The sequence below is a fragment of the Ictidomys tridecemlineatus genome, chromosome 7, assembly GCF_052094955.1.
Source record: "Ictidomys tridecemlineatus isolate mIctTri1 chromosome 7, mIctTri1.hap1, whole genome shotgun sequence".
NCBI lineage: Eukaryota > Metazoa > Chordata > Mammalia > Rodentia > Sciuridae > Ictidomys > Ictidomys tridecemlineatus.
In genome coordinates this window covers 145,686,340-145,711,154 of record NC_135483.1, presented here as the reverse complement: position 1 = coordinate 145,711,154, position 24,815 = coordinate 145,686,340, and the positions used below count along the sequence as shown (strand labels likewise).

At 38.9% G+C, this 24,815-nt stretch overlaps 1 protein-coding gene and 1 pseudogene across 2 annotated transcripts in view; one reads left to right on the top strand and one right to left on the bottom strand.

The window, feature by feature from the left end:
- Pde11a (phosphodiesterase 11A) overlaps positions 1-24,815 on the top strand; it is a 381,907-nt gene that overhangs the window by 38,881 nt on the left and 318,211 nt on the right. For both annotated transcript variants that reach the window (XM_005324647.4, XM_078017653.1), the window contains exon 2: positions 16,309-16,467. In XM_005324647.4, coding sequence (XP_005324704.2) covers positions 16,309-16,467 — 159 coding nt within the window. The remainder of the gene's footprint in view (positions 1-16,308; positions 16,468-24,815) is intronic.
- On the bottom strand, positions 5,206-5,659 carry LOC101968530 (transmembrane protein 254-like; annotated as a pseudogene).

The window sequence follows — 24,815 nt, the reverse complement described above, 5'->3', positions numbered from 1 at the left end:
TCAGTAATTCCTGTTGTTCAGGTAATTTTAGGGGATATAGCTCAGTTCTCTTGCAAAAAAGTAAAAATTGCTTTTGCCCTCAGGATTTTATCTCTCTAAATATTTAAAATCATAGCTGAGTGTCACATATAAAAAATAGGTCTGCACAACAGACACTGAGGAGATCCCTGCACTTCTCAAGAGTAATTATGCTTAAAATACCCGAGAGGAAAAATATTATGACATAAAAATACTCGAAGCAAGAAGAGCCCACCACAATCATAAGAAACTCATTCCAGATTTTAACAACCTTATTAAAGAAGCTCTTACCTTAATTTATTAGAAATCTTTCCTGTTATAGGTCATTTCTTGTTCTTTTGTCCTAAGGGAGATGAATAAAAATTGTGCACCATTCTCATTGTGATATTTCATTACAGACCTAGAGGCATTTGTTAGCTTTCTATTCCATTTTCCATTTTTAGAAACAAATAAGCCCAATGTTCCTACCTTATTGGTCCCTTTTCTTTCATATCCAGCTTTCTGTGAATCTTTGTTGGTGAATGTGGCAAAACCCTGGAGATTGTTAGTTTAAAAGTTATCGACTGGGTGACGTTCTTGTCCTTACCTAAGTCACCTTACTTTTATTCCAAATTCTTTTACTGAAAATAATAAATAAATAAACATATAAATAAATAAATAGATAGATAAATAAAAAAAATACACAAATTTTGAGGTATCACCACTATATAGAAATGACCCATAGTCAACTCAACCTCAAAACATCCATGATGAAACTCCCCGCTTTGAAATCTGTTCCCCACTCAGTGAATCACCCCACCACCCACCCTGCACCAGAAAAATGCAGTTTTGTAATTCTTCTCCTTTCACAACCTTTCATTAAATTAATCATTTAAGTCCTAGTGGTTCTATCTTCTAAATATCTTTCGATTCAGTCCATTTTCTGCCACCACTACTGCCACTAACTGCCATTGCAGCCCAGAGATGAACTGGATTTCTTGTTTCTAGTTCATTTTTTAACATGTGTTCAGAAAAGTCTTTCTAAAATTATCACCCACCTTCTTTTTTAAAAATAAATTATTTATTTATTTTAATCAGGTATATATGACAGCAGAATGCATTTTTATTCATTGTACACAATAGCAGCATAACGGACATTTCTCCCGTTGTACACAATGTGTTGCACCATATGTGCAGTCATACATGTACCTAGGGTAATGATGTCCATCTCATTCCACCATCTTCTTAAAACCCTCTAGTGACATTTCCACCCCTTCCTTTATGATAAATTTTCAGTTCTAAACCTGGTCACCAGGACCCCTAATCAGCTTCCTCCTAGTCTTTCCTGCCCCATCTCTACCTCTTCCCACAAGAACCATCCACCCTTTCTTTCTTATCTTTAAATTGACCAACTTTTTATTGCCTGTGGGCTTTGAACATACTATTCCCTTTTCGGGAAGACTTTCCTTACTCCTCCTCATTCTTTCCCTCCTTCTTCTGGATAATTCTTATTGACCCTCCAGGGATCAGCCTGAGAAGTTTACTTTCTTTGGGAGGTTTTCTGCGCCCTTGGACTAGTGTGGTCCTAGACTTTGTGCCATAAACCCCATTTCCCCTCCCATTGCACTCATTTGTCCTTGTTACTTGACTGGTGATATCTATTTTTTAATATCTTCTGTTATTGAACTTTCCTTCCCTGGTTAATGTTAGAGTCATATATTTCTTTAATCATTTCCCTAATTTTCTTCATCTTCTAAAATCAATTTATGCCTCAAATTTGGGCTCAATTTTCTCAACTTTCTAAATTGGAAGATTACCCTGGAGATTAACATACACATAAGGAAGTGTGCACTTGCATCAGCTCTTCTGACCTCACATTAGATAAGATTAACTTGATTCTAAGGTTTGAATTAATTTGTGAGAATTATCCTACAGAGTCAAAGCATGTCTCAAGATGCTTTATTTAAAAAAACACTGAGACTTCATGGAATAAATCTCTCTTTCTAGCTTATGAATGGGAAGATTGATATTTACCATATATATCAATATGGTTATTTTTTTCCTCTCAAGTTACAAGTTTACCAGAGTTGGTTGAATGGTGGTGGTGATGTGGCAAGGGGGGGGGATGCAGTTTATGACATTTTTGTGGTCCTTGGTCATACTGAAGCATCCCAGTGTCTATTCTGCTGTGATTTTGGAAACTTCAGTGTTCATAGGCTTGCTGGTTGGTACTCAGTTGGATTTTGGTGGAAATGAGACTTTTATGTTCTAGAGATGCAGACTGACATAAAGGTAATGCCTACTTCAGAATGGATTTTCAAGTTCAGGTCATTGCCATCCACTCCAGGGATATGCAGCCGTCTAAATATGTGCCACTCTCCTTGTTCTTTCCCATTTTAAGGCTTTCCCCATCAATGAATTTTATTGATCTCACTAGTGACTAAACTCATCATTTATAATAGTGGTTCTCATGTCAGAATCATATAGGAACATTTAAAAATATCAATATCTAGTACTGATTGATTCAGTTTGTGATGGATTGGAATACAGGCATTGGTCATTTTGGAAACTCTCACATACAGTCAGTCATCAAAGGATGTACCTAACCTTGTTAAATAAATTGATTCATCAAACTTCTTTGCTCTCTTCATGTGTTAATTTTTACTTCATCTCAAACTACCCCATCTTAGTAAATGGCATTTCCATTCATGTAGTTTCTGTAATTGAAAACTGAGACTCATTTTTCTTTCTCTGTTCCCACTTTTCCAACCAATTGATCAAAAAGTACTGTAGATACAACTGCCCACATATCTGTTTACTTTTATTTAACTCTATTTACCTTTTCTTAACCCAGACCATCTTTATGCTTTATCTGGACTCCTGAGCTACCTGGTAGTTTCTATTCCAATTCTGTATGATCCTCAACCAAGTTCTTAGTTTTTAAGAATGGTCTTACTTTTTAAAAACCAAATATTTCAAACATTTGGGTAAGAATAGGTTATCTATGTTCATGAAATCTTACCATCATACTATATTTGCTTCATATACCTTTTCTATAAGTGGGTGGAATAAATTTTTATTATATAGCATTTAATTTAAAAAAATTTATTTCATAGAATGCATTTTCACTTTAGAGCTTAACCTAGTGAAAAAATGACATTTTTTTGCATTTTTATATTTGTAGGCAGTTTATCTTAGGACAATGTGCCAAACATGTTTGAGTTCTTAGTTTAGAATTTGTAATATTTTGATAACATCTTCAAGGGAGACCTCCATCTTAAATGAAACTTCTTTATATTAAAAGTTTTCCAAGCTCCTCTTCCTAGGATTTAGGAAATGGTAATATGAAATAGCAACATTTTCTAATTTTTAAAATTTCCCTAGGACATGTAGCATCAGTAGCTGGTATCAACTAGACAGAAGGGGAAGTTTTCAAAAATTAAACACTGTATAAATATTTTGCAAGGTCTTTACTTAAGAAGTAGCAGTCTTTCCTTTTGTCTTTCATTACCAGAACAAACATAGAAGATGTTTGATCATGTATTATGTTAATAAAGCTGGATCCTCTTTTACAGATTGGTAAATTAAAAAGCAAATCTCATACATAATGTTTAGTTGCACTGTGAGTCCTGTGAGAAGCTCAAATCCTGTGATGGAAAACAATCCCATCAACTCACTGAAATGAGGAATTCAGTCTCATAATTTCTTTCTTTCTTTTTTTTAAAAATTTTTTGACAGTCACAGCATTTTATTTATTTAGTCTATTTCATTCAATCATCTGCCACATTGTTCTGGGCACCACCAGTATTACTGTCATTATTAATGTCATTTGGAGACAGCTATGCTTTAAAAAAAATCTGGGTTGGATCTCCATGATACTTAACTCCTGGTCAAAATTTTTTTCTTTACTCAAAAGTAACCCCTACTCCAAGAGAAAGATCAGGAAAGATTGAGATATATTTGCAAAAAAAAAAAAATTATCTCCAGTAAAAAAAATTCATAGCTCATGATCTCTCATGAGGGCTTTCTTTTTGGGGAGAGTTGTTTCTTATAAATGTTTGCTAATACATCAACCTGCCCAAGGAATCACAAAGGGAAATGAGGAATAGCTTCCAGAGAACAAGCAGATGCTCTCCAGGGAAGAAGCCCTCATGCCTCCTAAGGGTGACAGCACCATTCTGCCAAGTTAAAGGGACAGAGTTAGAGAACCTCTCTCCCCAAAGGCCATTCAGGATAATCAGGGAGGTAGTAACCAGCTGGAAAACCCAGAGGTTAAGATCTCTAGAGAGGAATGTGGGTGTAACTGAGTAAGCTAGGGCTGAATGAAGAAAGCGACAGAAAACAAGAGAGTGGGGAACAATCCACGTTTCCGAAGAGGACCCACAGAAAGATGGCACCACTACTGAAGGCATCGTGTGCTCTTCTAGGAGATGAGTGCACACGGAATGAATGATACAGATCAAGTAGAAAGCGAAGTGCTTCCCTCCTTTGTCAATACACTGGAGGAGAACCACTGCTGATGCACAGGTGGGAACAGGTGCCCCGGGGGAAAGGACAGCTGCCTGAGTTGTGGCCCTGAATTGAAGGGGCAGTTTAGCAGTGGCCATCACACTCTGCCAACCACAGAGCACTGTGTCTCTGGGGCTGTATGCAAGGAAGGATCACTGCTGGCTGGCAACATCAGGGAGACTGTGTCCTGGTCCTCTGCTCTTGGTTCTGGACAGGTCCTTTGGGCCTTTATACAACTGCTTAGTTGAGGAGATAAGATCCTGCCTCACAGGTGCCTAACAAATATATTATGGAAGTGTCATTTCATTTTGGTTTAGAAAGGTGAGAAAAAAATTAGAAGAAATGTTTTACTCAGGAACAGGGAGCACAGGCTCACCAGCAAGCAAATCTAGTACTCATTTCAGCCCTGAAGACAGAGAGGGACCACCAGAGCCTAGGACCTCAGAGGGGGAGGCTGCAAGTCTGCTGCCATTCAAGTTTTCTGCAGAACTCGGAAAGCCAGAGTTTTTTCTTATTTCTTCTTAGGTAACAACTAGTCTACACAAGCTCAACCAGAGCATAAAAATGAACATTGAGAGGGTCTTAAATACCTTTGTAGGACAGGCACTTTTAGAGTGTAGAAAGATCATCAAGTAAACACAGCACACCCCAAAAGAGAGTCTGAATGTAAAAGTGGAGAGGAAGTTTTGGCTTTCTCCTTTAACTGTATTTTTGGCGCTTTGTCCCGTAAGCAATCAAGATGGGGAGAGATGCTATCCCAAAGAGGAAAGTCTGCAGGAACCAGAGTAGCTGAGCCCAACTGTCTGTGATTCCTTTATACCTTTAAACCAAGCTCCAGGACAGCTCCTCTTGCTCTCTGCCTCAAGCCCCCCAGGGAGGAAGTGAGATTCTACTGGAGAGGTTGCACAATACCATGGCATATAAGTACTCTCCCATTGAATCAGCCAGGCAAGCCAATACCCAATATGCAGGAGGGTGGGATGGTGGTTCACCAAATACTGAGTAAAGTAGCCCAGGGGTCCAAGGCTCTGATAAGGACACTCTGAGACCAGAGGACAATACATGTGTAGTAGCCAAAGGAATGAGTGATGACTGTGAATCAGAACAGACTGTCCCTCCGGAAGTAGGCTGCACCATCTGCTAAGGTCCCCATCACTGCAGCATCTCCAGGGGAATGAGCAGCCACACAGTTCATCAGCAAAGGTTAATGCTGAGAGTGTCAAAGTGTCTGCCTTGGCAACTTGGTGCCATGCATCTTCATAGAAGTAGTCAGAAACAACTTGTCCAAGGACTAGGGACCGTGGAAAGTGAGGGATGCTACCAGAAAGTAGTATATCTTGGATCAAGGATTCAGATCAGCAGCTAGATACATACTTAGGAGCAAAACACTAATAACCCCTCTCTCTAGCCTTGGGAATAGAAAGATGGCTAGTGACACATGAATGAGTTTGCTGCAATCCACACCATCCTGGAGAAATGCCGATCAGCCTCCTAGGACACCAGACAGGACATTCCATCTTCAGGAAAGCCACCTTCTCATTCCCTAGTTGTTCTTATAAAGAAATAAAATTTATTGTTAGAATTGAAACCTCCTCTATACTTTTCCCTAATGCCATTTTCTCCCTTACTTTCTACAGGTGACTACTAATATAAATTTGGTATTTATTTTTCTCATGCATATTTTATATTTTTATTCCATATTTGAATCAATAAATAATATTTCATACTGTTTTTAAAAACTTACCAGTTTTTTACATAGAGTACAGTTTTTTACATAGATGGTATTAGACTGCAGCTTGTTCTAGTTAACATTAAAAAAATTTTTTTTAGATGTAGATGAACACAATATCTTTATTTTTATTTATTTATTTTTATGTGGTGCTGAGGATTAAACTCAGTGCCTCACATGTGCTAGGCAAGTGCTCTAACACTGAGCTACAGCACCAGCCCAATATGTCTTTGATATTTGTTCATGTTGATACAAGTAGCTCTGGTTTATTCATTTAAATTGTTGTATAATGTGATATCAAATAGAAATGTGATAATTTACTTGTTTTTCTGTTGATCAGCAGCAAGTGAATTCTTAGTTTTTATTTTCATAAGTGATTTTTTAGTGAACATTTGTGTTTCACTCTTCTGTATGTGTGCAAAAACATCTCTACATATATGCCAGAAAGTGAACACTGGGGACTCAGGGTCTTAAAAACTTTTTTATATTTTGCATAACTGTAGCACAATTAAAAATAAATTATTTAAAATAGTATTCAGGCCCTACAATATGCCAGGATGAAGCAGTAAATCAGTAAATAAGAAGAGAAATTTCTGCTGAGATCTTATATTCTAGTCAATGGAGAACAAGTAAACTAGTAAGATAATTTCAGAGAATACTAATTGCCAGAGAGTGAACCATGCCCTTCTTCTGCTTCAGGTTCTTCCACAGATTTCCATTGCATTAATTCCTTTACAGGCCAAGAAGTCTTGTCATCATTTGGTCCCTGTCCAGCTCTTTCATTCTCTCTTTGGCTTCCTACACTGTACCACATTAACTGTGGTGTCTTTTGAACTTACTATGTTTGTTTGTTCAGGACTTTTGTAGGCAACTATCCATCTTCCTGGAAAGTTCTTTTCCTCTTTCTTTGCCTCTCTTATGCACCTTGTTCTTTTCCTCAGTATCACTTATCACAGTATATCTTTAAATATTCATGTGTCATCTGCCTCACCTAGTAGATTGCAAGCTCATGAGGCAGAGATGCTTCTTTTTGCTTTCTGTGTATCTCCTCTCTTGCAGCCTGACACATAATGGTTCCTTGGTGAATTTTAAAAAAATTAATAAAAATAAATGTTTTCCTGAAAGTTTGGTTAAATGTTCATTTTGAACAAGAGATTTGGTTTCAATTTTCTTCTCTCCTTTAGGCTCTCCACCTCTGATTAAGGGTTTTAGGGTGGGCTCCATGGGTCCCCAAACCAGAACCAGGTCTTATCATGGCTGTCCTTGTGATATTGGAGGTGCCACATAACCAGAGGTCCACCAGGTGACCAGATGCAGTGTTAGTTTGGTCTTAAGGCCATCACCTTATCCAAAGCCAGCCTCCTTAAACCATTGGATTAAATCCTTATCTCCTGCTGGGGCAGTAGGTGTGTGTGTGTGTGTGTGTGTGTGTGTTAAGCTTTCTGGAGTGTTTAAGGAGCTTTGCTCTTGACCCTGGCTTGAAACAGCAAGCCTAGTTCCAGCTTATCATCTTCCTTGCAGTGGTTTTATTATATTATCTAACATTAAATCCATGCTCAAGTTTTGCCAGTTGTCTCCCCTAAAAAATATCCTTTGTGAAATATTTGTAATTGTCAGTAAAGAATCGTCATACACTCTATTTGGGCTTTAGGCCTCTTAAGTCTTCTTTAAACCAAACAGCTCCTGTGGTTTTATTTTGATTTTATTTATTTATTTATTTATTTTTTTTTATTGTTGGTCGTTCAAAACACTACACAGTTCTTAATACATCATCTTTCACAGTTTGATTCAAGTGGGTTATGAACTCCCAACTTTACCCCGTATACAAATTGCTGTATCACATCAGTTACCCTTCCATTGATTGACATATTGCCTTTCTAGTGTCTGATGTATTCTGCTGTCTGTCCTATTCTCTACTATCCCCCCTCCCCTCCCCTCCCCTCCCCTCCCCTTTTCTCATCCCTGTTTAATGTAAATCTTCTTCTCAAGCTCTTAGTCCTTACCCTGTCCTTGTTTACTCCCCTTATATCAAAGGGGTCATTTGGTATTTGTTTTTTAACGATTGACTAGCTTCACTTAGCATAATCTGCTCTAATGCCATCCATTTCCCTCCAAATTCTATGATTTTGTCGTTCCTTAATGCAGAGTAATACTCCATTGTGTATAAATGCCACATTTTTTTTTATCCATTCATCTATTGAAGGGCATCTAGGCTGATTCCATAATCTTGCTATAGTGAATTGTGCTGCTATGAACATCGTTGTAGCAGTGTCTCTGTAACATGCTCTTATTAGGTCTTTAGGGAATAGACCGAGAAGGGGAATAGCTGGGTCAAATGGTGGTTCCATTCCCAGCTTTCCAAGAAATCTCCATACTGCTTTCCAAATTGGCTGCACCAATTTGCAGTCCCACCAGCAATGAACAAGAGTGCCCTTTTCCCCGCATCCTCTCCAGCACTTATTGTTGTTTGACTTCCTAATGGCTGCCAATCTTACTGGAGTGAGGTGGTATCTTAGGGTAGTTTTGATTTGCATTTCTCTAACTGCTAGCGATGGTGAGCATTTTTTCATGTACTTATTGATTGATTGTATGTCCTCCTCTGAGAACTGTCTGTTCAGGTCCTTGGCCCATTTATTGATTGGGTTATTTGTTATCTTATTGTCTAATTTTTTGAGTTCTTTGTATATTCTGGTTATTAGGGCTCTATCTGAAGTGTGTGGATTAAAGATTTGTTCCCAGGATGTAGGCTCCCTGTTTATATCTCTTATTGTTTCTTTTGCTGAGAAAAAACTTTTTAGTTTGAGTAAGTCCCATTTGTTGATTCTAGTTGTTAACTCTTGTGCTATGGGTGTCCTATTGAGGAATTTGGGGCCCGATCCCACAGTATGTAGATCATAACCAACTTTTTCTTCTATCAGATGCCGTGTCTCTGATTTAATATCAAGCTCCTTAATCCATTTTGAGTTAACTTTTGTGCATGGCGAGAGATAGGGGTTCAGATTCATTTTGATGCAAATGGATTTCCAGTTTTCCCAGCACCATTTGTTGAAGATGCTATCCTTCCTCCATTGCATGCTTTTAGCCCCTTTATCAAATATAAGATAGTTGTAGTTTTGTGGATTGGTTTCTGTGTCCTCTATTCTGTACCATTGGTCCACCCGCCTGTTTTGGTACCAGTACCATGCTGTTTTTGTTACTATTGCTCTGTAGTATAGTTTGAAGTCTGGTATCGCTATACCGCCTGATTCACACTTCCTGCTTAGCATTGTTTTTGCTATTCTGGGTCTTTTATTATTCCACATGAATTTCATGATTCTTTTATCTATTTCTACAAGAAATTCCATTGGGATTTTGATTGGCATTGCATTGAACTTATAGAGAACTTTTGGTAATATCGCCATTTTGATGATGTTAGTTCTACCTATCCATGAGCAGGGTATATTTTTCCATCTTCTAAGGTCTTCTTCTATATCTTTCTTTAGGGTTCTATAATTTTCATTATATAAATCTTTCACCTCTTTTGTTAGGTTGATTCCCAAGTATTTTATTTTTTGGGGGGATATTGTGAATGGAGTAGTTGTCCTCATTTCCGTTTCAGAGGATTTGTCACTGATATACAGGAATGCCTTTGATTTATGCGTGTTGATCTTATATCCTGCCACTTTGCTGAATTCATTTATTAGCTCTAATAGCTTCTTTGTAGACCCTTTTGGGTCTGCTAGGTATAGGATCATATCATCTGCAAATAGTGATAATTTAAGTTCTTCTTTTCCTATTTTTATGCCTTTAATTTCTTTCGTCTGTCTAATTGCTCTGGCCAGTGTTTCGAGGACTATGTTGAACAGAAGTGGTGAGAGAGGGCATCCCTGTCTTGTACCAGATCTTAGAGGGAATGCCTTCAATTTTTCTCCATTCAGAATGATGCTGGCCTGTGGCTTATCGTAGATTGCTTTTACAATGTTGAGGTATGTTCCAGTTATCCCTAATTTTTCTAGAGTTTTGAACATAAAGGGATGCTGTACTTTGTCAAATGCTTTTTCTGCATCTATCGAGATGATCATATGGTTCTTATTTTTAAGTCTATTGATGTGGTGAATAACATTTATTGATTTCCATATATTGAACCAGCCTTGCATCCCAGGGATGAATCCTACTTGATCATGATGTATAATTTTTTTGATATGTATTTGAATCCGATTCGCCAGAATTTTATTGAGGATTTTTGCGTCAAGGTTCATTAGAGATATTGGTCTGTAGTTTTCTTTCTTTGAAGTGTCTTTGTCTGGTTTCGGAATCAGGGTGATGTTGGCCTCGTAGAATGAATTTGGAAGTTCTCCCTCTTTTTCTATTTCCTGAAATAGCTTGAAAAGTATTGGTGTTAGTTCCTCTTTAAAGGTTTTGTAAAACTCTGCTGTATACCCATCCGGTCCTGGGCTTTTCTTAGTTGGTAATCTTTTGATGGTTTCTTCTATTTCCTCTATTGTTATTGGTCTGTTTAGGTTGTCTATATCCTCCTGACTCAATCTGGGCAGGTCATAAGACTTAAGGAATTTATCTATGCCTTCACTATCTTCTATTTTATTGGAGTATAAGGATTCAAAATAATTTCTGATTATCTTCTGTATTTCTGAAGTGTCTGTTGTGATATTACCTTTTTCATCCCGTATGTTAGTAATTTGAGTTCTCTCTCTTCTTCTCTTCGTTAGCATGGCTAAGGGTCTGTCAATTTTATTTATTTTTTCAAAGAACCAACTTTTAGTCTTGTCAATTTTTTCGATTGTTTCTTTTGTTTCAATTTCATTTATTTCAGTTCTGATTTTAATTATTTCTTGCCTTCTACTTCTTTTGCTGTTGTTTTGCTCTTCTTTTTCTAGGATTTTGAGATGAAGTATGAGATCATTTATTTGTTGGTTTTTTCTTTTTTTGAGGAATGAACTCCAAGCAATGAATTTTCCTCTTAGAACTGCTTTCAATGTGTCCCATAGATTCCGATATGTTGTGTCTGTGTTTTCATTTAACTCTAGGAATTTTTTTAATTTCCTCCTTGATGTCTTCTAAAACCCATTGATCATTCAGCAACCTATTGTTCATTCTCCAAGTGATGCTTGATTTTTCCTTCCTTCTTTTATCATTGATTTTAAGTTTTATTCCATTATGATCAGATAAGATGCATGGTATTATCTCTACCCCTTTATATTGTCTAAGAGTTGCCCTGTGACATAATATATGGTCTATTTTTGAGAAGGTTCCATGTGCTGCTGAGAAAAAAGTGTAACTACTTGATTTTGGGTGGTATAGTCTATATATGTCAATTAAGTCTAGGTTGTTAATTGTGTTATTGAGTTCTATAGTTTCTTTATTTAACTTTTGTTTGTAAGATCTGTCCAGTGGTGAGAGAGGTGTGTTGAAGTCTCCCATGATTATTGTATGGTGGTCTATTAGACTCTTGAACTTGAGGAGAGTTTGCTTGATGAACACAGCTGCACCATTATTTGGGGCATATATATTTATGATTGTTATGTCTTGTTGGTGTATGGTTCCCTTGAGCAGTATGAAGTGTCCTTCTTTATCCCTTTTGATTAACTTTGGCTTGAAATCTATTTTATTAGATATGAGTATGGACACTCCTGCTTGTTTCCGCATTCCATATGAGTGGTATGATTTTTCCCAACCTTTCACCTTCAGTCTATGAATATCTTTTTCTATCAGATGCGTCTCCTGTAGGCAGCATATTGTTGGGTCTTCTTTTGTGATCCATTCTACTAGCCTGTGTCTCTTAATTGGTGAATTTAAGCCATTAACATTTAGGGTTATTATTGAGATATGATTTGTTCTTCTAGCCATATTTGTTTATTGATGTTTCTAAACCTGATTTGTTATCCTCTTTGACTATTTTCCCCCCTTTACTGTCCTATCTCCCATTGTTGGTTTTCAATGTTATTTTCCATTTCCTCTTCCTGTAATGTTTTGCCAAGGATTTTTTGAAGAGATGGTTTTCTAGCTACGAATTCTTTTAACTTTTGTTTATCATGGAAGGTTTTAATTTCATCTTCTATCTTGAAGCTTAATTTCGCCAGATACACGATTCTTGGTTGGAACCCATTTTCTTTCAGTGTTTGAAATATGTTATTCCAGGATCTTCTAGCTTTCAGGGTCTGTGTTGAGAGATCAGCTGTTATCCTGATTGGTTTGCCCCTAAATGTAATCTGCTTTCTTTCTCTTGCAGCTTTTAAAATTCTCTCCTTATTCTGTATGTTGGACATCTTCATTATAATGTGTCTAGGTGTGGATCTCTTATGATTTTGCACATTCGGCGTCCTGTAGGCTTCTAGGATTTGTGATTCTGTCTCATTCTTCAAGTCTGGGAAGTTTTCTTGTATAATCTCACTGAATAGCCTGTTTATTCCTTTAGTTTGGAGCTCTGTGCCTTCCTGTATCCCAATGACTCTTAAATTTGGTCTTTTGATATTGTCCCATAATTCTTGGATGTTCTGCTCATGGTTTCTTAGCAGACTTGCTGAGCTGTCTATGTTCTTTTCCAGTTGAAATACTTTGTCTTCATTGTCTGATGTTCTCTCTTCTAAGTGATCTAATCTGCTGGTAGTATTCTCAATTGAGTTTTTAAGTTGGTTTAATGATTCCTGCATTTCTAGGATTTCAATTTGTTTGTTTTTTATTACCTCTATCTCCCTGTGAAATTGATCTTTTACTTCCTGGATTTGTTTGTCAATGTGATCTTTCATTGTCTGATTTTGCTGTCTCATGTCTTCCTTGAGACTCCAGATCATCTGAAGCATATATATCCTGAACTCTTTATCTGACATTCCATCTGTTGCAGCTATTACCTCTTCGAAAGTTGAGTTGACCTGCATTGCTTGTGGTCCTTTCTTTCCTTGTCTTTTCATGCTGCTCACGTTTCTTTCTGCTTGGTGAAACTGTTGTGATTATGAGTTTTTCCCCCTAATTATTTATATTGCTCTTGTACAGTTGAAAAATCTCCCTTGCAGGGCGGGTAGTAGCTGTGCTCCTTCTCTAGTTGGGGTGATCTCATTACTGCGCTGGCAGGCCGCTAGGCCTGCTCTGCCGGTTGTTCGCAGGTCTGCCCACCCTGCGGGAGCGGGTGGCGGCTCTGCTCTGTCCCCCCTCCAATTGTGGCGATATGACTATCACCCCCTCGCGTCGTTGGGCCTGATCCGGATGCGGGCGGCTGCTCTGCTCTGCCCCCCTACTCCAAATGGAGTGGCGTATCTACCATGCTGGCAGGCCTCTAGGCCTGTTCCGTTGGTGGGTCTCAGGTCTGCCTGACTCTGGCAGTAAGGGGAGTTGGGTGTCGAGAGTCCTTTGGTCCTTGCGGTCACGCCCACAGAGAGATTTTGAAGTTTCCCTGTTGTTCGCCAGGTGTGTGGGGCTATTAGCAGAGCCCGGAGGGCATGGCCATGTACGGGGCCATGCGGGGATCCTTCTAGCTGAGTCGGGCCACCGGGAGCCACGTGAAGAGCGGGGTAGCTGTGTCTGCGTGGTTAAGATCCGAGCGGGTGGTTTGGCTGTTCGCCGAGCGAGAGCAGGGCCTCCCAGGAGAGCCGATATGGCGAAGGCGTCTGCCGGTTTGGGCTGCCACTCCGCTCTGGGCCGCCGCCGCTTTCAGAAGCTGCTGGTGGTTGCGGGATTGGACCTCTGCTCCCGCCGGAGGGGCCACCTGTAGAGCCGGGAAGCTGCGACCGCGTGGTTAGGGACCGGATGGGTGATGCGGCTGCTCCCAGAGCGAGCACTAGGCCTCCCAGGGGAGCCCGGATGGCGGAGGCCGAATTCCGGTTCGGGCGGGGCGGGCCAAGTCGCTCCGGGTGTTCACCGCTTGCAAAAATGGCTGCTGTTTACAGAAGATGATTTCTGCACCCGCCGCGGGGCCACCTGTCTAGCCGGGTAGCTGTGGCCGCGTAGTTAGGGTCCGGGTGGGTGGTGCGGCTGCTCCCAGAGCGAGCACTAGGCCTCCCAGGGGAGCCCGGATGGCGGAGGCCGAATTCCGGTTCGGGCGGGGCGGGCCAAGTCGCTCCGGGTGTTCACCGCTTGCAAAAATGGCTGCTGTTTACAGAAGATGATTTCTGCACCCGCCGCGGGGCCACCTGTCTAGCCGGGTAGCTGTGGCCGCGTAGTTAGGGTCCGGGTGGGTGGTGCGGCTGCTCCCAGAGTGAGCACTAGGCCTCCCAGGGGGAGCCCGGATGGCGGAGGCCGAAATCCGGTTCGGGCGGGGCGGGCCAAGCCACTCCGGGTGTCCCCGCTTGCAAAAACGGCTGCTGTTTACGGAAGATGATTTCTGCACCCGCCGCGGGGCCACCTGTCTAGCCGGGTAGCTGTGGCCACGTGGTTAGGAACCGGGTGGGTGATGAGACTGCTCCCAGAGCGAGCACTAGGCCTCCCAGGGGGAGCCTGGATGGCGGAGGCCGAATTCCGGTTCGGGCGGGGCGGGCCAAGCCGCTCCGGGTGTCCGCCGCTTGCAAAAACGGCTGCTGTTTACAGAAGATGATTTCTGCACCCGCCGCGGGGCCACCTGTCTATTCGGGTAGCTGTGGCCGCGTGGTTAGGAACCGGGTGGGTGATGAGGCTGCTCCCAGAGCGAGCACTAGGCCTCCCAGGGGGAGCCCGAATGGCGGAGGCCGAATTCCGGTTCGGGCGGGGCGGGCCAAGCCGCTCCGGGTGTCCCCGCTTGCAAAAACGGCTGCTGTTTACGGAAGATGATTTCTGCACCCGCCGCGGGGCCACCTGTTTATTCGGGTAGCTGTGGCCGCGTGGTTAGGAACCGGGTGGGTGATGCGGCTCCTCCCAGAGCGAGAGCTAAACCTCCCGGGGGAGCCGCTTGCGGGAGCAGCTGATGTCTGTGGGACTAGATTTCTGTGCCCGCGTGGCCGTCCAAAATCCACTTCTCTGGGACAAACTGTCACTTCCAATAAACCTACCAGTTCACGGCAGCTCTCTTCTTCAGGGAATTATGCTAGAAGTTCCTCCGTAGGTAGGCTGCCGCTGTTCGATGGGTCTTTCTTATCCGGTTAAAGTGGAGACGTTAGAATCGCTGCTTCCTCGCCGGCCGCCATGTTGGGTCCTCCTTGATTTTATTTTTAATTACTTTTGTCTCTCACAATGTTAACACTTTTGAAGCATCAGGTCAGGTTTCTGATAGAATGACCAGTAATCTAGAGATTCCTTAATTTTCTTTTCCTGGATAATTAGACTCATGCTACACATTTGGCAAGAACACACACGTTCTTTGTTCATTATTGATCATGCTTAATTTGGTTACTTGTTTAAGGTAGTGTCTGGTAGATCTCTTCATTATAAAGAAACCTGTGATGATTGTAATTAGTAAGAAATCTTAGGGGTGGCACTTGAAGATCATGTGAATATATTGCTTAGCAACAGCATTTACCCAATGGTATTAGTGTCCATTGATGATCCCTGCTTGGAACCACTATTATATTTGTGTTGCAAAATAGATAGTACATAATTTTATCATTCACTCTACATTTTTAAAACTGGCATTCTATAGATAAGACTTTTATCTCCTCCTCTCCCACCCCTTTTTGGAAGTTTTTCAAAATATCACTATGAATTTATAGGTTCTTTTTTTCACAAATCATTTTAATAACATTTTAATAAGTAGCATACTGTGGGTGTGGGGTTCACTTAGGACACCTGTCCCTCCCCCAATTTTAATATGTTGCAGTTCAGTTTAAGTCTCTCTTCACTTACCATTACTAACAACTATGGTGATGATTTATTATAATTTATGCTGTATTGGTGAATTAAACACGAAGTTGAATCTACTGTTGGGATTAAAAATCCATGGGAGAAGGCCAAGGTTGTGGCTCAGTGGTAGAATGCTTGCCTAGCATGTGTGAGGCACTGGGTTCCATCCCCAGAATCACGTAAAAATAAACAAATAAAATGAAGGTATTGTGTCCTTCTACAACTTAAAAAAAAAATCCCAGGAGAAAATCTCAGTGATAAGAGTATTGTACACAGAATTACTCCTGTTCCCTAATAATAATAAATTTGCAGCTTATGTTTTCTCTTATTTGTAGGATCGAAGATTCAATGATGAAATTGACAAGCTAACGGGATATAAGACAAAATCCCTATTGTGCATGCCCATCCGAAGCAGTGATGGTGAGATTATTGGTGTGGCCCAGGCTATAAATAAGATTCCTGAAGGTGCTCCATTTACTGAAGATGATGAAAAAGTAAGATTTCTTGTCTTGCATGACTTGTACTTTCCTTTTTGATCACTGATTGCTGCTCTCCCTGAAAAGACAGGAATTATGTGAATAGCTGTTCGATTAGCCTATTCATGGATCAAAGAGCTTTTTTCATGTTATCTAGAATGAAATAGGAGATTTTTTATATTTCATCAGATGTAATATAATTGAAAATAATGACTTTATCTTTTCTTTTAAAGCTTGCTTTTCGTTATAAGTTTCAGCAGTATTCTTGTTATTCCTTGGTCTTTATCTTCCTTATAAGCAAGCTTTTTAATTGAGGATCACCACACTACCACACATGGCCCAAAGGAAGACAAGAGAAGACAGGAAGATTACTGTGTTTCAGAAACTCAGCGTTTTCTCTTGTATTTTTATCACTACAATAAAGAATTGTTTTCTCAGTTCTTATATAAAAAAACTCAATAAAATGAATGTTATTTAATTGTTATCCCAAATTGCTAATAAAAAGAACATTATTTTTTGCCCCTGAAGAGCAGTTGACCTTGGCAAAAGTGGTGTACTTTTTGTTCTGAAATTTTAACTTCTTGTCTAGTAGTTTATTTGTCAGCTTATCTTAAAACCCAGACTTTTCAAATAACTGAAGATCTGGTCTGAAGCTCTTGCCTTCATATTGAATAGAATCTGGTTGAATATTTATATGATTTGTAGTAAGGCAAACCTCAAATTAGTTTGCTTAAGTTTGTTGACTGCCATAGTCCTATTTGATTTAAAACACTTTATAACTTAACCTCTGGATAGGGGTTTGCTTTTTGCTAGTGCTAATGACTAATGTTCCAGTACAGAAGGTCAACATAAAATATGATGATATTAGAAGATATTTAAATGAAAGGAGTCCTTGATTGAGGTTATTTTTATAGTGGAATTGGAATAGTAAAAGCTTATAAACTCATAGAGAATTATAGGACCTCAGATGAATTTTTTACCAATTTAATAAACTCTACAGTATATGAGGCACTTGGGTTGGGGTCATAGACATAAAGAAAGGGGCTTTGAAGTGGCTTCTTGGAAGAGGAGGTATTTGATCTGATCTTTGAAGCAATAACTGGCCCCATTAGACAGAACTAGGTGAGAAGGAGAGGACTTTTAGAAATGTACATAAATGTAGGTCAACTCATTTGCCATAAAAATATTTCCATAGAACATATAAATAAATCAAAAAATTCATTTTGTGTCATAAGTGACAGAATCCTGAGAATATTGCTTTCAAGGACTTAGATAGAAATATTTGGAGTTTGTGGCTTTTCAAACATAACAACCACACACCCATATCATCCCCCAAATAGTTTAGTTTATACACAGATGGAAATCTTGCCTTTGCTCTGCCTTCTTCATTAAAGGGATCCTGTTATATATTTAGTTCTCATTTTGGATTCCATTCATGTTAAGTTTGTTTCCTGAATGTCTCTCAGTGGATTTATGCTTATAAGACAGGGATCCATCAGTTCTGAATGATGCAAAGAGAAGGTTTGCACAGGGTTTTGTACCATTATTGAGAAGCATCAATGTTTAGATCTATCAGGAGTGGGAGCTCCAGCTAAGTCTCAGGTTGGCTAATGACCAGCAACTGCATGGCTGCGTTGGAGAGCACTTCTCTCAGTTTCCTCATTTTTCAACTATATTATCTACCACTCTATGTGATAATTAAATAAGACCCTAAAATATTTTTAAAGATATAAGGCAAGTATAAAACATAAATTTTATATTCATATTTGAACAAACATTTTCCCTAAGAGTTAAAAGAACTTTTGTCTTTGTTGCTTATCCTCAAGCAATTTATTTCTTAGATTCAATCCTATTTGAGTATTTTTTTTTGTTCCAAATGTTATGTTTTTATCTTCTGCATTTATCCTGTGTGCCTACAGTAGCATGTTTGTCTTCAAACCTCTACAATTTTCCCCTCTTAAAAACCCTACTCCACTTTCACTTCTTGAAAAAAGCCTTAATGTTCAGGGCAGGTGGATTGTGTTCAGGCAGATGACATAGTCACAGTGAATGAGTCTTTGTATTGCAGATCCAATAGGCTGTGGCTCAGTGGTAGAGCACTTGCCTCACATGCCTGGGGCACTGGATTCTATTCTCAGCACCACATAAATAAATAAAATGAAGGTATTGTGTCCATCTACAACTAAAAAAAAAAATTAAAAAATTAAAAATAGGAGTGGCGAAAAAGAAAAGCAGAAAACAAAATCCAGAAATGATTCATGGAAGAGAACAAAATCTGGATAATTTTTCCAAATAAGGGGAGACAATTTAGCATAATTGCTGCACAGTGGGCCTATATGGGTTGAGAGTCCATCTCTTAACTGGACTTCAACTTCTCCAAGCCAATAACCTCAAGTCACCGAATTCCTACATTCTTCTCCTCTTTCCATCATAAGACTTGCCAAATCTTTGATTTTTTCAAATTCAAGTGATGGCAGCTGACTTCCTTGTTATAGTAATATCTGAATATATAGACTGTTTTCATTTAAAAAATTTTTGAGTCTATATGCCAAGTACTCTTCTGGTGTTAGGGTTTCAACAATGAAAAGGAGGATAAGCTTTAGAAATTCATGATTCTTAATTAATAATAATTAATTCACATACTATTTTACTTGGATTTACAGGGTTATCCTTATAATAATTCTATTTTAAACATAAGGTTATCCTTTACATATATGTCCACATGTGAATGTAGTCTATACCTGCTATTTTGGGGAATTATAAAGTTTCTTCTTTTCTTTTTCTTTTTCTACCTTGTCATTGTCTTATTGCTAGGAATTTGAGTTATCTCCAGTTTTCCACTAATACAAATAGCCCCTGAATGAACATCTCGAACAAATTACCTTTTCTCTTTTTGTTATTTCCTTGGGGTATATTCCAAAGACTGAAATTACTGAGTCAAAGGGCAAGAAAAGTTTTATAGCTCTCATTGCATATTCTCAGAGAGCTTTGGAAATATTAAACCCACTTACAATAGCAGCAGTTCACATATACGTATTTTCTTAGCACCCTACCAACTTTGTTTATCTCACATTTTAAAACCCCAATTAATTCTCCTTAGTCTCCCAAGAAGGTTTCAGACAACCTCCTCCCATATTCAGAGTGTATACTCCAGCAACAGAAGTGCTGCCCACAAGGAAGAAAACATGGGAGGGAAAGGAAGCCTTGTCATGAGTGTTGAGCCTCTGGGCTTCGGAGCCAGAAAGCCGCCAAGATAGGTTTAAATCTTTGCCCTGCTGCTTGTTAGCTGAGTGACCTTGAAAAAGTTGCTAAATCCCTCTGAGCCTCATAACCTTCATTATAGAGTTGTGAGGAGTAAAATAGACAATAGATGTGAAGAGTTTAGAATAGCACCAAAAAAGAGCCTCGTGAAATCTCACCATATATTTCAAAAGTAATTTGAACCCTGTTTGTCATTTGACCATGTACAAATAACTTCTATCTCATCATTCATATGGATAATGGTAAATTTCTTGCACATTTAATATAATACAATTTGTATATCCTGTTATCTTAAAATTTCAACTTCCGGAAATGGTAAGTTATAAATAGTATAATTGAAAAAACTTTGCAGTATGAAAATCAGGAAGTTATTTTTACTTGATATTTTAAAAATTAAATGTTTTACATTCATTTGGGGATATTTATGTATCCATCATAATGGCTCATGTGAACATATTTTGTTTCTTGAAAATTCTGTATGTAAGATTCAATGGCTGGCTATGTGGTATCATGTAATAATTGTTGGAAGAGACTGGAAAAATAACAGTTCATTTTTCACTACCCTAATCCAATGCAGGGATCCATATTTGACAGATCATCATCCTGCCTCTAACTAGAAACTTTCATTTTAATTACTTTAAAATCATTATATATATATATAATTTTTAGTTGTTAGTGAACCTTTATTTTATTCATTTATTTTTATGTGGTGCTGAGAATCCAACCTAGTGCCTCACACATTTTAGGCAAGGGCTCTACTTCTAAGCCATAATCCTAGCCCCCAAATCATCATGTTTTTGAAAGTTCTTGGATAATTATCAAGGATTTTATCAGTAGTGATGAGAGTTTTGTGTGCAATATAGTCTCCCATATGCACATATTAATAATTTAAGTTTAATACTGACAAATTACAGGTTTGGTAATTCACATTGGAAGTACACATAAAGTCAGACCATGCAGAAGAGATAATTGGAATTTTCTGGTTCACTTCATGGGTCTCAAGCAAATGCTCCTGTTTTTCAGTGATATGTCTGAGCTAGTTGATTTAGGTGGTATGACTAGAGTCCTTGCCTGCAATTAATGTTTCATTTCGTTATACCTGGAGGAGTAAGAGAGGTGTTTCTGTGCAGAATGAAACAACGAGACCAGATAGGTGAAAGTGTTTGTGAGCTATTAAAATGTGTGGATGCTCTAGTGTGAAAATGGGGAAATGGAAATGAACACAGGCTCTTATCAGCCCTTTAACGTTGCCTAAACTTCAGCCCCAAAGTTGCCATTTCTTATTGCCATGTTGCATAAAACTCAAAATGTCTATTGCAGTTACTTTCCAACAGCTGATGTATAACAGTTGTGGCTCAAAGTTCTTCTTTGGCTAATCTCCATGGTGTTTCTTTAGCTTGTGGTCACCTTTCTTCAGCTCACAATTTACAGCATTTGGCTACCATACTTTTTTGTGTGCCTACATGTTCAGGTACCCTGTGGAGCTGGAATTCAGCGGCTGAGTTTGCCTGTAGGGTGTGGGAGAAGGGTGGCTGGCCGTATTCCAGGAACTTGTTACTGGTGATGCTGTCCTACCAACTGGTATTAAGGATGGCACAGGGATGATGCTAACAAGTCTCTGTAGAGGCTGGATTTTGTTATCAGCAACAGGTCTGAGACTCATAGCCAGATAATGGGGGAGGATTTCATAAGCCCTTGGCCTTATATTTCAAAATTGTTTCTGATTGTGTGAGGCTAATATTTAGGATGTTGAATACATTATGCTGATGGGGTTAACAAATTAGTGGTCCCAGAAGACTGAATGCAATTCACTCAAGTGTTACTTGCATGGGATTTGACTAGCATAAGATTGATTTTTAAATTTTGAATAACTTTAGACATGGCCGAAGGCTGTAGTTCTACCACAATAGCAAATCCCCAAATAACTAATCAGTTTAAGAAAATTACCCCAATGGGAGCAAGATAGTCAAGTTTATTCTGTCATCTTATGAATAATTTGTTCCTATAAAAGATCCTTTGAAAAGTACCATTCAAATACTTTAAAAAAAGATTTTTGGGGCTGGGGATGTGGCTCAAGCGGTAGCCCACTCGCCTGGTGTGTGTGGGGCACTGGGTTCGATCCTCAGCACCACATAAAAATGAAAAAAAAATAAAGATGTTTAGTATGCTGAAAACTAAAAAATAAATATTAAAAAATTCTCTCTTTCTTTCTTTAAAAACAAACAAACAAACAAAAAACCATTTTGTTATATATATATATATATATATATATATATATATTACAACAACTCTATCAGGCTACTTTATGTGTTTTCTATTAGTACTCCATTGTCTTAAAAGATATTTAAGTGCTAAAAGAGAAAAGAATTAACTAATTGTAATAAATGCCCTTTGTGTTCTTATCTCATTATTTTCACTTTCCTGCCTGTATTTGAACTAATATTTTTGAACCTGTTGCAATGAAACTAGAATTAATTAGCAGTGTCATGAAAGGAGGTTTTAAAAGTCCTGGCAGATGGCTCATGATTTCAAGTTGTATTTGATCAATATGATCTCAGTCTGGGGAAAAATTTGGACCTATAAGTTATTAATTGCAGTTATTTTGTCAATAGTTAAATCATGATCTATTAGTCACTGCACTATTTGCCTTTTAATGGTTATTACCCAGGGTCCACATGGTCACTGTGAAACTACAGGAACTCCCAAGACCAATTTGTTCATGTTCTATGCATTCACTGGACTATATCTGATTGAGAGACACAGAAATAACCAAGATTTATGAGAAAACTATTATCAACACTATATCTGTCATAACTCAAGTTAAACTTCAGGGATTTGGGGGGTGGGGTGCTGGAAAAATATTGTAATGAACTCCCATTGGTATTCCTTGCCTCTTCTTGTGCAGAGTCTAACTTTGGAATAACAAAGCAAGTCAGCCTGCCCTAGCCAGCTTAGAGGTTTATATTTGATGAAACTGGTTTGCTATTCTCCCAATCTTGTCTTGAGCTCCCTACTCCTATACTTTTGCTTATATTCTTATCAAATTGCAGAGTTCTCTTTTCCCCCTTTTTTTCAAAGCTAAAGTCAAATCTGTCATCTTAGACCTATTAGGACTATTCCGAAAGTGATTACTGTTTAACATTAATAGTGGTCCCTGACCTCTGAACGGCTCTGATGCTGAATACCCTTAACTGTCCATGCCCCACCTGATAGAGAAAAAAACTTTGGGTTACTTCCCATAACTTTGCAACTTGGAGATGTTGTTGTCCATTTTTCCATAGAAATGGAATGTAGTAATTGACAGTGGGGAAACGTAACACTTTGTGCTTTGGATATAGCCCTTGCTGCTCTGCCACTGCAATTTATTTTTAAAATGGACATGTTTCTTTCTCTTCCTCTCTCCCTGCTCCTCTCTACTCTCTCCCCCTCCCTAATCTCTGAGGAAACAGGATTACCTTTCTTCCCCGTTTTAGACAGATTTATCTGTATACACCCACTGTAGGAATGAAATAATCCAGACTTTGAGAATGGTACAAGTAGATCTCAGAAATGACTGTCTCCCAAATTAACAAGTGAATTACAACTTCAACAGAGAACCAGTGGAATATATCCTTTGAATCACCTCTTTAAAAGTCGCCTGTTCCTGCTGATGGGCAGAATCACAGCTTCTGGGATAGGCGTCCCCTGTGTTTTTCCTTTGCTAGAAAAGCAATAAACCTTCTTTTTCCTTTTTCTCAAAACAAAACAAAACAAAACAAAACAAAAAAACAACCAAACAAAATGGTCCCTGATATTTTACAGTTTGACTTTTTTTCAGATGTCCCCAAATGATTACAGTTAGATTTGAACTAACTATTCACTGAATAAGTATCCAGTGATCAAATAAATATTCAGGAATTTAAAGTATCAATAATATAACAATGACACAAAATGAAGGACAATAACTGCATAGTATTATTTTTTATTCCAGATAGTTGGCATGCATGTAGATTTATAGGTTCCTGGAAAATATTCTAATGTCTTTTGATAGCTAACAAATGGTATTTGTAATTTCATGCTTCCTTAGTTTTCTTCTCTCTTTCTTTTTCCTTTTCCTTTTTCTTCTTCTTCTTCTTCTTTTTTTTTTATGGTACTGGGGATTAAACTTAGGAGCACTTTATCACTAAGCTACATCCTCAGTCCTTTTATGTTCTATTTTGAGATAGGTCTCACTAAATTACCCAGATTGTCCTCCAACTTGGGTCCTCCATACTTCAACCTCCCAAGTCTATGTGGTTACAGGTGTGTGCCACTGCACCCAGCTTTCTAGTTTCTCTTTTTATGTTTCTGAGAGTTACCAAAGACATGTTAAAGTACTGTTGTGCTCGAATTCAGGACCCCCAAAAGACCACCAGAGACCAAGATCAATGTAAGCAACAAAGAGGTGTTTAATGCCAGCTAGCTCGGTCCTCCGCGCGCACACAGCAACTGGTGACGCTGAGAGGCCCCGAACCCAGGATTTGCAGCAGTTTTATACACTCTTTGAGGAAGGCAGCGACTTCACATACATCATAGCATCACTAAGCAAATCATCACACACCGCGGGAAAATCAAACAACAACTCTAAAACATGATTAGCATATCAAGTGGTGGGAAAAAATCTGTAAAGGATTATTGGTTAGTACATGAGGGGGATTCCTTTGAACTGATTGGTTTAAGCCAGGAGTGGTGTACGTGCTGAACTACGTGGTTTCCCAACATGTTATCAAACACCATAAACTACTGGGAGGGTCGTCTGGCATCCCAGGTATTTTTCCTGTCTCATGCTGATTGGTGGTTACTAGGGGGTTGCTATGGTTCCTCACCTAGCCTGACTGAGTCAGGGACACCTGGCTCTGCAGATCTCTCCGGTTATTTGTGGATAAACAACTCAGCAGGGTGGGTATGTGCCTAGGAGTGCTCTGAGGGTCTTTCCAAGGACAAGGGTCACACCCCCTTCCTTGGACAGACTTTGCTCTGAGGTAGAGGCTGGTTTTCAGTACCTAGATGAAGTAGCCTTCTATTTCTTTTCATATGTTCTGAGGATCTAGTAAGATAGTTTGTAGTTATCAGTAACATGAAACAAA